Source organism: Scleropages formosus, chromosome 15 (assembly GCF_900964775.1).
Source record: "Scleropages formosus chromosome 15, fSclFor1.1, whole genome shotgun sequence".
NCBI lineage: Eukaryota > Metazoa > Chordata > Actinopteri > Osteoglossiformes > Osteoglossidae > Scleropages > Scleropages formosus.
This window is the reverse complement of record NC_041820.1, coordinates 19,895,502-19,912,106: the sequence shown is the minus strand read 5'-3', so window position 1 is coordinate 19,912,106 and position 16,605 is coordinate 19,895,502. Positions and strand designations below refer to the sequence as shown.

General features: G+C 40.9%; 1 protein-coding gene across 5 annotated transcripts in view; it reads right to left on the bottom strand.

Annotated features, from left to right (window-relative positions):
- Positions 1-3,959: 3,959 nt before the first annotated feature.
- The window catches only part of LOC108919553 (pleckstrin homology domain-containing family G member 3), a 62,131-nt gene continuing 49,485 nt past the window's right edge, over positions 3,960-16,605 (bottom strand). For 4 of the 5 annotated variants that reach the window (XM_018727590.2, XM_018727592.2, XM_018727591.2 and 1 more), the window contains 7 exons: positions 16,282-16,383; positions 15,766-15,798; positions 14,427-14,437; positions 13,412-13,696; positions 11,548-11,664; positions 9,227-10,715; positions 3,960-6,790 (listed from right to left, as the gene is read on the bottom strand). In XM_018727590.2, coding sequence (XP_018583106.1) covers positions 5,844-6,790; positions 9,227-10,715; positions 11,548-11,664; positions 13,412-13,696; positions 14,427-14,437; positions 15,766-15,798; positions 16,282-16,383 — 2,984 coding nt within the window. In that variant the 3' untranslated portion in view covers positions 3,960-5,843. The remainder of the gene's footprint in view (positions 6,791-9,226; positions 10,716-11,547; positions 11,665-13,411; positions 13,697-14,426; positions 14,438-15,765; positions 15,799-16,281; positions 16,384-16,605) is intronic. The other variant, XM_018727594.2, reaches the window with a different exon arrangement.

Here is a 16,605-nt window from a genome sequence, read left to right as displayed (position 1 = left end):
AAAAGAATAGGCCTTCATGTTTTCCATTTAGGTAGATTGTGTGTGCAGTCTTTCTTACCTTGCTTACAAATAGTTCTGCTGCTCCAGAAAGTGAGGAAAAGAGTATGGAAGAAGATGATATTATGTATACATTTGTTCATTTAGTACAATAAAATTGAGAAGTAGCAGGCCAGTGTATATTAGATATTATGCAGGCATTTCTTGTGCAAAATCCAGAAGATTAAATGTGTTGGTGAAATGAAGTTAAAAGTTTTCTAAAGGAATTTGAATTTAATATATCTGAAATGTGAGGGGGTGTGGTGGTGCAGTGGGTTGGACCGGGTCCTGCTCTCCGGTGGGTCTAGGGTTCAAATCCCACTTGGGGTGCCTTGCGACGGACTGGTGTCCTGTCCTGGGTGTGTCCCCTCTCCCTCCACCCTTACGCCCTGTGTTGCCGGGTTAGGCTCTGGTTCCCTGTGACCCCCTATGGGGCAGGCAGTTCAGAAAATGTGTGTGTGTGTGTGTATATCTGAAATGCTTACTACTGAAGAAATAGCAGCATATGGGAGATTATGTATCAGAAGATTATGACAGCGTGTAACAGGTAAGATGATGCCATTCACTGATTAAGGCATTTTTGTATTGTGGATGTCAGAGGTTTTGAAAATCATACTATTCATGAAACGTAACTTGGAGACCTCAAAAACAAACAGCAGAAGATCACACATGAAGTCCTGTAGCTTCAAAAAACATTTCCCTCTATGGTCCCATAAATCATGAACATCACAGTAAAAGCATATTGAAGGCTAACAGCTGCAAGTACTGCAGGATATCACAAAGTCTGAAGACTACTAAATTTTCATCCATATCACAGGAACCTGAGGCTGAAGCTAAACTGAAAAAAACCCACATTCAAATATTGTGTTATTTTTACAGATGTTTTTATCTGGGGTTACATTCACAGCTGGATATTTACAGAGGCAATTCGGGTTAAGTTAATGTCTAAGGATACACCGCAGGTGCCTTTCAGAGATTTACTTCAGCAAGCTTTTGGTTAAAGTTCACCCTCCAAAAACAGTGTTGCACTACACATTGATTATAGGTGTCCAAAAATGTGTTTCAGAAAGGTAACCTGGAAGCAGCAGGAAGCTTCTATTTTTAAGCATTTGAAGAGGCAAAATGCATCTGAAGTGTTTTATAATCATATTTGAGTAAAAGAAAAGAACAATATGTACACTTATGTGCTAAAAAGCTCAAATATGACAAAGGTAGTGACCCTCACACATGCTCTTGGACAACTGCTGAGGACATTCTCCAATGATTACCTCTTCAAACTTCATTTAAATAAATAAGAACTCATCAACAGATATGTACAAAAACATCACCGTTTCGTAATTTTTCCAGAGCAAGTTCTCCTCCATAGATGATAACTATTAAAATGAAGGGATAAAAATTAAAAGCAGAAGAAAACAATAAAAATGATGTTGGCTTCTGATCCTGGGAACTACCTGTGTGTGTCAGTATGGGTTCCCCATAAGGTGTTTACCATTAGGTTTAATAGAGCTCAGGACTGAATCTTGATTGAATTCTCATGGTAAGCTGAAATGTCTTTACATATTCATTTCCCTTTCATTTTTATTTATTATAGAATGATTTTGTCAAGGCCTTAACCAATTAATTAATACAACCTTCAGTAACTAATCGATTACAAATAATGTATAATTTTCTTGTTTCCGCAGTGATGGTTGACTTGCATAGAGTGTACAACGCATAAAACTTTTAACATTACCCTCAGATTATTTCTTGTAACCCTTTTCTTTCTAAAAAAAAACCCTCCTGGCAGAGGTGACATCTAGGTCAGTATTTTGTTACATTCCAATCAACTGTAATTATGAGTCTGGCTGAAATTAAACAGACATAAACGAGTCCCCAGGAACAGGCCTGTGCATGACTGCTGTAGAACAATACATTTTCTACACATCAGCACTCCAGTGGCTGAATGACAAAATCAATTTTGGATAAAATAGCTGATGGCTCAAACGAAAAAAGGGAGAGAGTGGCAGTTTAAACAGAAAATACCTCAAGGAATAATCAACAGTAAGGTTATAGAAACAAGGCAGGAAACAAAGCCCAGAGTTTCAGAGAGTTTTGATAAAACTGAAAAAACTGCATTTTATGCAAATCCCCAACCTGTCCAGAAGGATGGGGAAACAAGGAGAAGCATAAGCAATTGTGTTACAATGCTTATAATTAGGTTCATTTTGTGAATCTAATTATAAGATGTGATTTCATCTGTAACTCGATAAATATTGACCCTGTGAATCATACATACATTCTTCTGTGACCCATTTCATTGTAGACTTAACCCTGAAGCTATACGTAAGTGTGTACTACTATCCATATTTTAACATTTTGCTGTAGGGTAAAACTGAGAACAATCAGTAACACTGACAACAATAACAATCCAGACCAAGGTTAGGCTTGTTCAGGTGCTTGTATTCTAAATAGTAAATTATGGGTGTGAAAGTTGGATGGTACGAAAACAAGACAGAAGATAGATTCATTCGAACTTTGGTGCTGGAGAAGGATATTGCATGTTCTGTGGACCACTAGAAGAACTAACAATAGTTGATTGTAGAAGAGATAAAGCTGACCATGTCATTCGAACCTCAGTCAATGAAATTATGCCTATCATACATTGGCCATAGACGAGAACGATCATTAGAGCAGAACGCCATGACCGGAAAGATTGAAGGAACAAGGAGGAGAGGAAGACCCGCAATGAGATGGCTCGATACACTGACAACAACAATGGGGACGACAACTGGAAGAGCTCGCCAAACTAGCAAAAAAACAATTTTTTTTAAGATCTTTAATCGTCCATGACTTGAACCCAAATCGAAGGCACTTTAAAACTGAGAAAGTCAATGTAGTTCATTAGTGAGCTGCATGTGTAGAGCTTGATTACTGGAAGCTTTGATATGTAGCATGTACAACCTTCTCTAGAATGAAGTTAACATTTACATTTATTTAGCAGACTAAGTAGTAGGTATTACACTACTTACAATGGGTCACTCATCCGTACATCAGTGGAACACACTCTCTCACTATGGGTGAACCTGAACAGCATGTCTTTGGACTGTGGGAGAAAACCAGAGCACCTGGAGAAAACGCACACAGACACAGAGAGAACATGCAAACTCCACACAGACCAAGTGGGGATCGAACCCATGTCCTCCCGCACCACCCAGGTGCTGTGAGACAGCAGTGCTACTTGCTGCGCCACCCTACAGGTATTAAGAAATAGACGAACTGTGACCAAGAGGCTCCTAAAAAACCAACAGCATGACACAATCAAGCGATATTTAAGAGAGAAGAGTTCACCTCAGAAGTTAAACTAGCCCTCAGTCACACTTCAGAACATCAATACAAAGTAAAGACCTTTCTCCTACTTTACAATATCCTCAGCAATCATCTGAGAGTACTACACTCTCGGTAATAGTACAATCAAATATTTTCTTTAGACATTTTTGCCTTCATATGCTATGCAGTCATGGAAAGTGATCCAGGGTAGAAAGTGAAATTTTGCTTATAGCACAGCAATTGAATGTAGCATCTGTATAATGGAGTTGTGGCAGTTACATACACATTCCAGTTTTAAAGACGAAACAGTTAACACAATATGTGTAGCAGGAGACTACATCTACAGGTCACTCTCAGACACTTTTAGGGTTCAGTACATGGTGTTGAATTGCAGGCTCTCAAAGTGGTGTGATGTTAAATAGCCATAGTGGTATGATTGTGCCTGATCCACTACAGAAGGAAATATGTCGCATTTTACTGCATTGACAAAGTTGGGGTATATGACTGAAGATTGTCTTTTGTTTTCACTTCTAACTTCTTACAAATCATCTTCCAAAGCTATTGAAAGGTTTAAAGGACAGACACACATCACAGTACGAAAACAACCACTTCAGAAGTCAAATTCTAAACATCTGTTGCTTTAATAGCAAACACCACCTTTCAACATAAAATTACATTTTTTTTGTACAATGAGCTCTCTGAAATGGGACAGAATACATAGTACACAAAACAATATTTATATAAAGATAGACGATAAATGAAAATTTACACCTGTTTAATAAATAAGGAGGAGGAAAATATACATGATTAGGGGAAACATTTAGTCCCAGAGATCAACTGATAGTAGTAGTAGTAGCAATAATAGTAATAATAGCCCACATTGGGGACAGCCAGGGTCACACAAAGTATTGAGCTTTGTAGCACACAGAAGACTGCTTATATATATATACACACACACACACACACACACACACACACACACACACACACACACACACACACACACACACACACACAATGATGACACTCCCAAATCTGCAAAGCACTACAGTTAAATCCTAGTGGTGCAAAATTTTCCTTTGTCTTACAGCGCTATGGTGATGTACGAAACAGCAGGGATGCTGCCACTAATAGTCTGGACCCTAAGAACTGAAGTACATACGTCTTTTGCACCAGAACCTGCATCTTTACCCAGGTATACTGCCATAGGGTGTTACAGCACTGCGATCGACTGGACAGACTGGTACAATTGTGCAGGAAGTCACAATCACACATTTTCCTTTCACAACTTGAAATGATTTTGTGTAAAATAAAGTTTTTGGTATTCTTCCATATCTGTTTTATCACAGCGTTGCACTCATCTAACATTTCCCTAAGTGACGTTTTCAGTTAAAGCCACTTAAATTACGCTTATTTCCAGAGGGGCAAAGATTTATAGCAGATTTGGTACCTTTGCTAAGGGTACAACTGAGATTCCCATGCACAGTTCAAGACTTCAAACCTCATGCTGTACATATAAAATGCTAACAAGGAAGTAGTTAGATGAGTTAGTGTTTGATTAGTCCACCCCGAGAAATATTACTTGCTGTATAGTGGCTTGATCCTTACCCACGTGGGGTGACATGAAAATCCATGCAGGGAAGAATATACAAAATTCCATTAACAACAGCTTCTACAGCCATTAAAATACCAAACCCAGAAGAGGTGATCACTAAAACAACAGGTGTTCTCTGTACAACAAATATGTTGGCTTCTGCTGTAACAATTGGTTTTGTACAGCAAACAAGATTCTATTCATTCAGTGATTAATTTGACTGGAGTGGAAAAAGCTTCAGCATCTTGAGTTTCTATAATGTAAGGAAATTTCATGACATGTCACAGTTGAAATACAGTAGAGAAATTACTGGCCTTCATTAAAAGAAAAACAGGAAAAGAGGCGCTGTACAGAGAAAACACAAACCATGCCTTATGAGTTGCTTTTCAAGCACACTTTTAGCTATGTCAAATATGGTCATGTAACATTGCTGATAACGTATGTACAAAATGGTCTTTACAACAGAATTTAGTGGTGAGAAAAAAGCAGAACCAAACATTTACACCATATTATTTTTACATGGGAGTAATGAAGTTCTGAGATTCCTAAACCATTCATTTCCTTTCATACTGACAGTTCACTGTCTGGACAGCTAATGGATTACAGCGCTACAACATCAAATTAACTGGCATTATTTTGTGCTCCATTATATGTGCAGGATGCAAATTGCACATGAAAGTGTTCCAGGGTTGCCAGGTTGGCACAGTACAAGGCAGCCATGTTTCCCCACAAGCAGCAACAGAAACAAGAAAATGCATAGGCCAAATATTCCGTTCCACCTTAAATGTAATGCTTGGTTTGCATTTACTCAGAAGCCAGCTCATAGAAAGGAGATGAGTGAACAAAAGCGTAAAGAATAAGCTTGCAAAATTCTTGCTATTTAAAAGAGGCCCTTTAAAAAAAAGTTTCAAGAGTTTGATCCCAAATTTTGGAATTTATCTCTAAGGTTTTTCACCAAGCTCTGAGGACTACTTTCAGTCTTTTTGCTTGAAGTGACAGAAGACAGCTGCTCACTGGTGAGAAGACACTGGTCCTGCTCACTGCTCCGACCACCTCTGGAGGCTTGCTCAGCCTTTGCTTGGCCCTCTTCCCTTTGACGGTATTCCTCTGACTCTTGGTACGCTTTACACCGGTCGATGACAGCCATGATAGAAATCTTATCTTTTGTTGTTGGTGATCGGATTTGGATGTAGGTTTCATTGGCTTCTTCCTCGTGCTCTTCCTCTTCCATAATTCCTGCTCTCTCCCTTCCCTCCCATGGACCTGCCTTCTCCACAACAATGATCTTGTGGTCATTTGGCAACACAGACTGAGCAGAGATGTAGTAATGGCTGTTGGTCTCTTGGTCTTGTTGAACTTGGCCTTTGTGGTTAAGGGATCCTGACCTAAAGAGCTGGGTGTGGCTGTCGCCCGTAGGTGAAACACTGGAGTGAGGTCTGTAGGCCAGAAACTCCTGGCAGCCACTGGGTGCCATCTGACCAGAGTCTGGAGGGGGACTAGAGGTGGAGGAGTAGCTGGAATGCCTCCAGGTGGTACGAGGTCGCGCAGAGCTGCAATCCAGAATTTTCTCAGGCACAGAGCAGCTCCGGCTCACGGCTGAGAGGCGGGGAGCCCCACTATTAGAGCCCCGTTGGGTGTACTTGGAGCGCAGCTCACGCACATCTGGCCAATGGAAGCTTTCCGTCTGAACGGGGCTTAGTGGGCTTCTGGAGCTCTGGCTGGGGGAGAGAACCCGCGGGCTACCCGAATTAAGGTTGTTGGTTGGGCTGGGGGTGTGGGTAGGGCTGGGGGAGCGCAACTCCTGCAGGATCACCTGCTCATACATGTTCAGGGACAGTGTCAATGGGGGTTTACCTATAAGAGAAATACACAGTGCATCAGTTTACATTACTATTTTACATTTACATGTATTCATTTAGCAGACGCTCTTCTACAAAGTTACGTACATCTCGTAGAAAACGCAACGTGTTCATTACATTAGCAGAAAGAGAGACTTGGATGCAGACGCGATTCTTAAGTAGTTAGTTTCTTTTCACCATATGAATCAATGTATATCACACCTGTAGCTGTATAAAACTTTATCCAAACATCAACGATATTGAAGCTGAATGCTCTACCGAGTGGAAAATAATTACTTTAAAATTCTAATGATTTTCTGGATCCATGTAAGTCTACTAAGGTGTCAAAAGCACCCCCACAACTGCCATTACACGTCAAGCCTTGCACCAGTTACTGTATTTTTCACCACAGTGAAATTGTGCTAACTCATACATAACCTCTTACACCTTATTAGTATTTTCAGAGGAAGAAAAACTGAGAAAAAGAAAAGACAAAAGGCTTTGGTTTTACAGTAGCCACAGCTTAAAATTTGTTTTTGAGAGCTGACTTCTGCTCCTGGGTATATTCCAGAGGTCACAGGGGAGAACTGAAAAAGTATCTTCTAATCAGTCAGTGAAATCAATGGCCTCACAAGGCTACATGCTGCATTATTTTTAATGGTTTAAACAATATGTTCACTCTCTGCCTGGATGTCAAATCACCACCTACAGCTCAACCTCTCCAAAATAGAGATTCTTCACCTCCCAGCTGGTGTGTCTTTCTGTCACGAACTCTTTGTCAAACTGGATCACTCACTCATCTTGCCTACTCCCTCAGCTAAGAGCCCTGGAGTAATGATTGACTCAAGTCTGTCTTTCTCTCGACATATCGAAGCCACAGCCTGGTCCTATAGATGCAGCCTGCATAACATCTGCCCCTATCTAACAGAATGCGCAACTACTTATCCAGGAAATGGTGATATCCCACCTGGACTACTGCAACTCTCTCTTGTCCAGCCTTCCTGCTTCTGCCATCAAACCTCTACAGCTGACACAGAATGCTGCTGAACAAGTCGTGTTTGACCGGCTAAAACGTTCCCATGTATCACCTCTCCTTGTCTCTCTGGATTGGCTTCTTATAGCAGCCCGGATCAAATTCAAGACTCTGGTTATGGTCTACAAAACAATCAACAGATCTGCTTCCTGATATCTATAAGACCTGATGACTTGCTACACCCCAACCACACTGCTACCCTCCTCCACCTCTGCCTGCCTGGTGGTTCCATTTACAAAAGGTCCATAACACAACAAAATTTTTTCAGAATTCTTAATTTTTATGTTGATTATGATTTGTGATGTTTCATATGTTTGTGATATGTTGCATAATCATGAGTATATTTACTGATTACAAAAATACCACAAATTATTCTAGATTTACAGTTAGAGAATCTTGCTTTCACTATTTTCATGAAATTTTTAATGAATTTAAGAGTTTTCACTCACACACAACACTGTACTGAGAAATTTTAAATGCCATTTAACAACAAAAAATAATAGATATTCTACAAGTGTCATTCTAAAACATTCTAGAAAAGTACTGAAACATGGCAGCGATTGGAAGATTCTAGAAGGCACCAGAACATTCTATAAAGTATCAAACCATTCTAGAAAGCTAATCCTAAAGCAGATCGTAAAAGGTACTGCAATATTTGGTACTTGAAACCCAGTAACAAAATTTGCTAAATATGGCTATGTTATATTTTCATATAATTTATATAATTTCATTCATATAATTTTCAATATTTGTCATAATGTCAAATAGTCCACAGAAAGTGGAATATTTCTCTAAAAACTGACATATAATACAAACTAATGGCAACAAGCATGCATTCATCTAACAAAACCAAATGGAAAATGCATATAATCAACATAAAATCTGTTACATTGTGGTTCCAAAAGAACAAAGGCTTTCGGTCCTGGCTCAGATGTGGTGGAATGACCTCCCCCTCACACTCAGAACTGCTGAATGTCTCTCTGCATTTAAGAAGGGTCTCGAAACTCACCTCTTTCGGATTCACTTCTCACCTGATCTTAAGTGTATGATGAACATGTAAATATTTGTTTAATAATTTTTTATTAGAAATTGTTGAACAATGTGTAAACCTTTATGCAGGTACTTGTGTGATGTATACTGGTTCATATGGTGGATTATGCTAAAACTGATTGTACTCTAGAATTACGTGTCTGCATCCAAATCTTTCCATCTGGTGATGTAATCCACTCATTGTATTTTTCTCTGAGATGTATGTTGCTTTCGAGAAAAGTGTCTGCTAAATGAATAAATGTAAATGTAATTATTCTTTCAGTAACGGCCATTCATTACATAAAATCCTTAGAAGTAAAATACACAAGTAAAACATACAGTATATAATAAAAAAAGACAAGTACACAAACATCTCATCACAACAGTTACCTTTGTCGTCCACATCTGACCTCTCCTCCTGAACAGAAGGCAAATTCTTCTTAAGGAGCTGGCTCTCAGTCTCCCGTATTCTTTGCCTCACCATGGGGTGACTGTTCTTGATCCGCTGGCTGTATTGACGGGCCAGCTGGAATACCTTATTCTTCATTTTCTCCATGTCCTGCATGAGTAATTCCTCCTCCACCTCTGTACCCAGGGTGATGACCCTAGGTATGGGCGCTCGAGGGACCCTCCCATCCTCCTGCGGACCATCTGTTTGCACCAATCCTGCCCCTACCCCCTCGGAGCCCCTAAGAGGTGAGACAGTGGAGGACTCCTCTGAGATTGTACTGAGGTCAGGGTCTTCCAAGATCAGCAGTGGCTCACTGTATTGAGAAGAGTTGTTGGGCAAAGATCTCAGGGACAGGCTTTGACTAGAGCAGGAAACTTCCTGAGCTTTTGGGCTGACCAGGTGTTCCTTTGAAGGGTCATTGAAAACCAAGTCATTTTCCATGTTCTGCCAGACCTTGATCATTTCAGAAGAGGGACGAAACTCTTCATCGCCAATAGCGATCTCAGAAACTTCCTGTGCAGGGGGCTTGGTGCGTTGAGATTTCTCTGCTTTGGAGTCTGCTCTCTCACGTCTTTGGTCATTGTTCAGACCTGGAAGATTGAACACTGTCCAGGAGGGTGGTCGGGTGCTAGGAGTGGATTTCTTTTCCATTGTAGCCTCTTCCACCTTGGGAATGCTGTTGAGACGGCTGCTCAGGTTCCTGACTAAACCAACAGGAATGTAGGTCAAGCTTTCCCTTCGCTTGAGACTAAAGCTGGCATCCTGGTGCTCAGCGTGCTCATAGTAACTCCTTATCTTGTCAATGAGGAGTTGGTCTCGCTTAGAGAGTGTGGAGTCCCGTCTCCTCTGCGACCCCCGATCAATCTCAAAGATGTTGTCAGTACTGGGAGAGAAGGTGGTGGGTTCAGTCCCAGGGGTAGTGGGATCCTGGAGCTGTTCAGAAGAGGTACTGGGGTGTAGGTTGGCCTTCTCCTGGGCCTCTGTGCTAATACTGAGGGAGCTGCCACACCTACTGCGACTGGCCGGCCGTGGTGAGGAGCAGCTGACTGATCGCGTTTCATCCGTAAGAAGACTCTCTCTTCGTGACAGGTTGTTCGCAAACCGTTCTGCAATGACGCTGGCCTGGTCCAGCACAGATGGAGGAAGGATCCTAGCAGGCTCCAGATCTGGGCCAACTTCTTCCTCTTCCTCCTCATCCTGTGACGTCTCCCCACTGCTCAGGGATTTCTCCTCCAACGGCTGGGGGACCAGCAGCTCCTCTCTGGTCTCCTCACCTTCATCCTGTTCTTCGCAGGGCTCCAGTGTTTCTGAATTGCCGTGATGACTGATGGAAGCAGCAAGTTCAAATTCAGAGGCATCTTCCATTTCTTCCTCAGACACCCCTAACTCTGGAGCATCATTGTGACGTTGCAGTTGCTCTGCAGGAACCTGAAGTGGAATTGGACAGGTAAGTGTGAAAAAGGTGCACAAAAGTTAAGGCCTAATCATTTACATGGATCTTATATTTACTTTATATGGCCTGTATTTTAGTTCCTTCCCTTTTCCTTAAAAGAGAAGCTCTCTACGTGAGTATTGGCCCAGTAACATTACACTAACTAGCCTTTAAAAAATAACCAGCTGCAGCAATTTCTCAAGATACACCATTGTGGCAGCTAACAAACAAATTAGGACGATGAAGACCTGACTTCAGTAGGACCCTTACTCTAAAACAGTCAAGGTACTACAGGAAATACTTAAGGTTGCAGTGGCAAGATACAACAGCTTACCAACTACTGTAAATGCTCACTGTGAACTTCCTCAAAACTTTCCCCTTACATGTTGTGTAGCAAAGCAGAAAACGATATATGTGGGGAGGAATCAATGGACACCATAATTATTTACAAGACTGATGGGTCTACACTAACGTAGCATTTTCTGAACAAAGTTATCACGTGATCAGAACATAACATATCTCTGTCTTAACCAATTCACTGCAGACCAATTAGCCACTTTTCCGCTGATAATTATTTTTTGTTAAGTGAAATCTTGGAGTGCTCGCATTTGAGAAGTTTATGACATACGGGTAGACTGAGATAATATGGAAATATAAATTTGTATGTGTATTCTCTATGCCCATAACATCTGTTTTAACATAGGAGTCTCAATGTTTCAGAGTGCACCACATTGTGTGACCATAAAAGTTTTTAAAGCAGCTGATCCGCAGTGAGGTGGAACTTGGAAACGCTAAGCTTTTCTGTACAGCCTGGGCCCTATCACTGACTTGCTCCTCAGCGAGGGGTTCGCTCTCGGCAATCTCAGACGCATCTTCCTGTCCAGATGACTGGCTGCTCTGCCTCTTGAGGCCGTTCTCTTCCGCAACATCACACATCTCTTCATCCTGAAGGAAATTGTTAAAAAAAAAAAAAATATAAAAATGATGAATGCAGCCTTTGATGGGTACAGCTGACACAGCGTTAGCACATCCTTTTGCTTGTGTGCCATCAGGAAATTCAGAAGCCCAAACAGTCACTGAGATGTTCTGCATCAAATTTGGATGTGGACAGCTGTGGAAAAATATACACTGATGCCAACTGAGCAAAGTGTTTAAGACAGCTCTTGAATTTTGTTGTCTTTAAGAACAGATGCCCATTGGGTGTTTTGATTTGGGCAAAAGGTCCTTCCAAACCACCCCTGTCAAGTCTAGAATCAAAAGGTAAAGCCTAGTGCTAATTTGACCATGCAAGGCAAAATGTAGCTTATTTTAATGACCTTAATAAAATTCTTCTTTGATGTCATCCATTAATTCTGAGGATGCACATGGCCATTCTATGAAATGCAAATTCTTTACTTGACCTCCCTTTCCTTTCCTCACTCTTTTCTTTGCTGCCGATAATCTGATTTGAATGATGAGTCCTAAGGTTCAAGTAAAGGCCCCATTTCACTTTCAAGTAGGGAGGTATCTGTCACCCAGTATACCTCTGATGACTATGTGGGCTCTTGCAAAATGACATACAATTTTAATTAGCTTCCTCATGCTTTTGGTCTTCGAAATCCATCTTGCTATCATACTCCCCCAATTATTTTCTGTATATCAATCATTGTTACAATTATTACAAACCTTTTTCAGACACACTAGACACAAACACAAATGAACACATTATGGCATACCCAATTTAAAATCACAATCATTTTGTCATGATCATACGATCATCTGTTTTCTGCATAAGTCTGAAGAATACAAGCTCACACTTAGAGGGTAGTTCTTTAAATGTGAGAAGTTTCAATATTAACCATTTCAGAAAAATTATGCCAATATTACAGACTAATAAAAACCAAATCTACAGTCTTGTTCCAACACAGAGAACACAAAAAAAAGGCAGTTAGAGAAGCAGGTGAAGTCTTTATGTTACATGACAAACATTATGCGGATGTGGTTACTTGTTAGCGATCCAGCACGGACACATAGGGTGACAACCATCCCCAGAAGGAGAAAGTGGAACTTTATAACAGAGACATTCCTGTGATCATGGAGATAGCCTTGTCAATTTTTAAAGGATGAAATCTACCACTTTGTTGTTTCAAATAACAAAAGAAAGCCTTGTCAAAGCATGAAGAATATGCAGCAAAAAACTGGCACAATTCCAAGCCCATCATCGTTCAATGGACCAAAGAAAAAACAAACACTTCTTTGTGTGTTCCTATATGGCATCACTACATGAATTTTGAAACCAAAACCCAAAAAGTCATCACCCCTTCCAACAGGGAACAAGTAGTCACCCCTTGCTTTAGCAGACAACTCTTGTTAGTGGATTTCATCATCACCATCACGACTGCAGGTGGCTTTAACCCATGCATCCATTATCGTGAACAGGGAAGATATGTTTCATGCAACATCGAGAAGCTTTTCGTTCACTGGAGTTGGTTAGACACTGCCACTGGTTACATTTTAGCAGATTATAACGCGAAGTCAGAGTGGAAGCTATAGATTTTATTGGAGTGGCACTGGGGTGGGGGAACAAACAGGATGTAGAAAGCCTGATGGTGGCAAGGAGCCTCACCGTTGTGAACCGAGCGAAAAGCAAAGCCCTGGCCCTATAGTGCCAGCAGGAGATGGCGGCCAACATTGAGCTGGCAAAGTCGGCTACCTGGTCGTCCCCCATCAGAATATCGTCCTCGTTACTCTCCCCCTCCTCCTCCTGCTCCACCCTGCCTCCACAGGGCTGTGCCCCTGGCCCAGGTTCCTCATTGTCACTAGGACTGAGCCGCGCGAGCAAGTTCTTCCTGATGCCCAGCTCTTCCTCCACCTCCTCCTCCTCCATACTAGGCCTCTCACTCTCAGGCTCGCCTTGGCTCGAGCCCAGGGTGCTGACACTAGCTCCGGCCTGCAGAGAGCGCCTGTCGGCCTGCAGGGCGCCTTCACTGTCTGCATGCTGTGGTGCGAAGTCAGACATGTTATGTTGTTACAGGTAGGCCAGCTCAAAAATTCACTTCTGCTGCGACCTTTGCTGTTCTGTCCCTCTTAAAACTCAGGGGAGTTTGCAAAGCACGATTCATAAGCCATGAGGTGACAAATCTCTGAAGCGATGGTATGGATCTTGAAAGAGCAATTGCAAAGATACACGAAACACGAAGAGAAACAATGAAGTTTTATCAAGCACAATGTAGCAGTACAAATACAGGCCAATAAATCTCACTGTATTTTATTAATCTCAAATGATAAAAACTGAGATCACAAGATTTATTCAGGCATGGCAATGCTCTGAACATGACTAAATACCAAATTAACTGAATAATCCTGTTGATCAGAGGTGCTTGATAGAACTTTTGGGTGGGTCCACAGAGGTGATCCATGCAAATCAGTCTGTCAAGGTGTATTTCTCCCATCACTGTAGTTCGATTATGACCCTCCCCTTCATGAATAGGATTCCGTCTTTTATAAAGCAACATTTCCAAGAACCCTTTCTTGTCTTGAATTTATATCAGGTGTTAGTTCTCTTAGTTTTTCATTTGTACTTTGCCTTGGCCAACAGGCTGGAACTGTCCTCCTTTAGGCCTCAAGGAGGCTGATTGTCTTCATGCAGCATTCTGGGCATCACGTTCATAGAGACTGTGAGCTTTGACAAAAATAAGCAAAGTTAAAAGAAATCAGCAATGGCTTACCTTAAGAATAGCTGGATGTGGGACAAAGATGATGTGGGAAAACAAAGAAAATGGGACATTTCAGACATGGAAATTGAAATACAACCAGTAAGTGGACAATTACAACACAGCTTTAAGTGGACAATATATACGCTTCTCTCCCTTGTGTCTTAAAATATATGCAATAAAAACTGAATTTTTGCACTGTGTGTGTAGGACCATGTATGAGAAAAGCCAAGACCACCATATTTACAGGGGTGACTTGATTACTTTAGAATTGTTTTAACTGGTAGAGATAATCAAAAAAAGAAAATGTTTTCAATTTTCCTTTTTAACATCTTCATGAGACAATCTTTAAAGTTGAATCATTAAAACAAATGCAAATAAGGAGCACTGCTTCTTGAGAAAGTTATACTCCTTAAATGCAATTCATCTGAACTGCCTGACAACTTTCCTTTCAGATTACTAAAGAACAAGGTAAAATAGAAATGAAAATGACAACTTCATTACACTCCCATTCAAACTGCTTCCAGTGGGAGGGAAAGAAATGGACTCGGGGGGGGGAAGGAAAAAAAAAAAAAAAAAAAAAAAAAAAAAAAAAAAAAAAAACAGCTCAGTCCCATTTCTTCATGGCCAGCAGAAGAGAATTCACAGAAGGAAGTTTCCACTAATCTGATGCCAAAAGCAAATTTAACTACTGAAAGGGACTGAGCCAGTAGGGTAACATCAAAAGTTGCAGTACTTTAGACAACACTGTGTAGTAAGAAAAGGAGAGTGCCCACCAAGCCTTTGATCTCATTAAAAAGATGACCACTGGAGAAAGCCATTATCTAGGGCCCATTGGCATTAGAGTGGGTGGAGCTTGCAGAGCCCGTAGCGGGTCGTGTTGCTGGCAGGGGGTTAGCTGGGAAATGCATGACCACATCCCAACCTTCCAAGCTCCTCTCCTGTTGCAACAGGCTCATAGAGAGGAGTTCACTATCAACAACCAAGAGACTTAAGTTTAAACATAGGGGCAGCTTATAGTATATTGTTAGAGCTGCTGCTGCCTTTGGCTCTGAAGCTTACTGGTTCAAATCTCACCTGCTGCTGTACTACCCTTGAGCAAATGACTTACTCTAAATTACTCCAGCGAAAGTTACCCAGTTTGTAAACAGATACATTTAACAGTTAATCTTTACCTCCCAGCAGGTTGTCCTGTCCTGCTGACTCAGATTAAACCAGTCTTTTTAACATTTATTCATTCAGCTGATGCATTTCTCTAAATGATTATGGATACTATGCCCTGGAAATCTGTTTAGGTGCATACATCATAACTGACCATGGGAAAATACACATTACTGGTATTGCCTTCACCTACCTTTAGTGTTTTTTACAATCTGCTTGGCAGGTTCTAAAGGAGGGGGGGAAAAAAGCAGTGAAAGTGAGTAAAGCTTCTTTGAAGAACTATTTTGAGTTAACATGTCACTTTGCTAACTTTTCCTACATCACAAATTTCACTAATATTAAAATAGGATGTGAAAAAACATCCAAAGCATGCACAAACTGTTTCATTCAAGGTGTAGTAAACCTAATGTTTTGTTTCCCAAAACCAACATTTTCTTTTTATTTTGACATCAAGGTTCCAAGGTCTTACTACTGGATTAAACATATCGATAACTTACTGAGGAAAAGAAGGGAAAATGTTTGTATTTTTAAAATATGAGAATGAAAAGGCTATGTGTAAAGTGTAAGTTTTCCATGTCATTCAGACAAAACAAAAACTTCTGCTTTTTCTCATTCCTTGTCTACTTTGACCTCATAAGAGGCAGTGCAGTTGACAATTCAAGTGAAGTGGATTTTGGGTTTCACCTCTGCTGACCACAGTTAACCTTACCTGACCGCCGCCGCCCCTGTCGCCCCCCGGTGGGGAAGTCATCAGACTGGCAGGAAACAGCCTTCTTTAGTCTCTCTGGGCTGTAACGGTATTTGGTGGGGTCTAAAACAACAACAGATGAAGTCAATAGAGATGAGTATTCAATAATAAACAGACTATATATTCAATGTTAAGTGGTCCAGATTCAACTCTCTTTCAAGGTAGTCTAGGGCATTCTGCTTCAAGACACCTTGGTAAATATCTAGTTTTGTAAATTTTTAAGAGTGTCACCCAATTAAAAGGACCAGTCAAGCATGGAAACCTGTATCGAGATTATATTTGGCA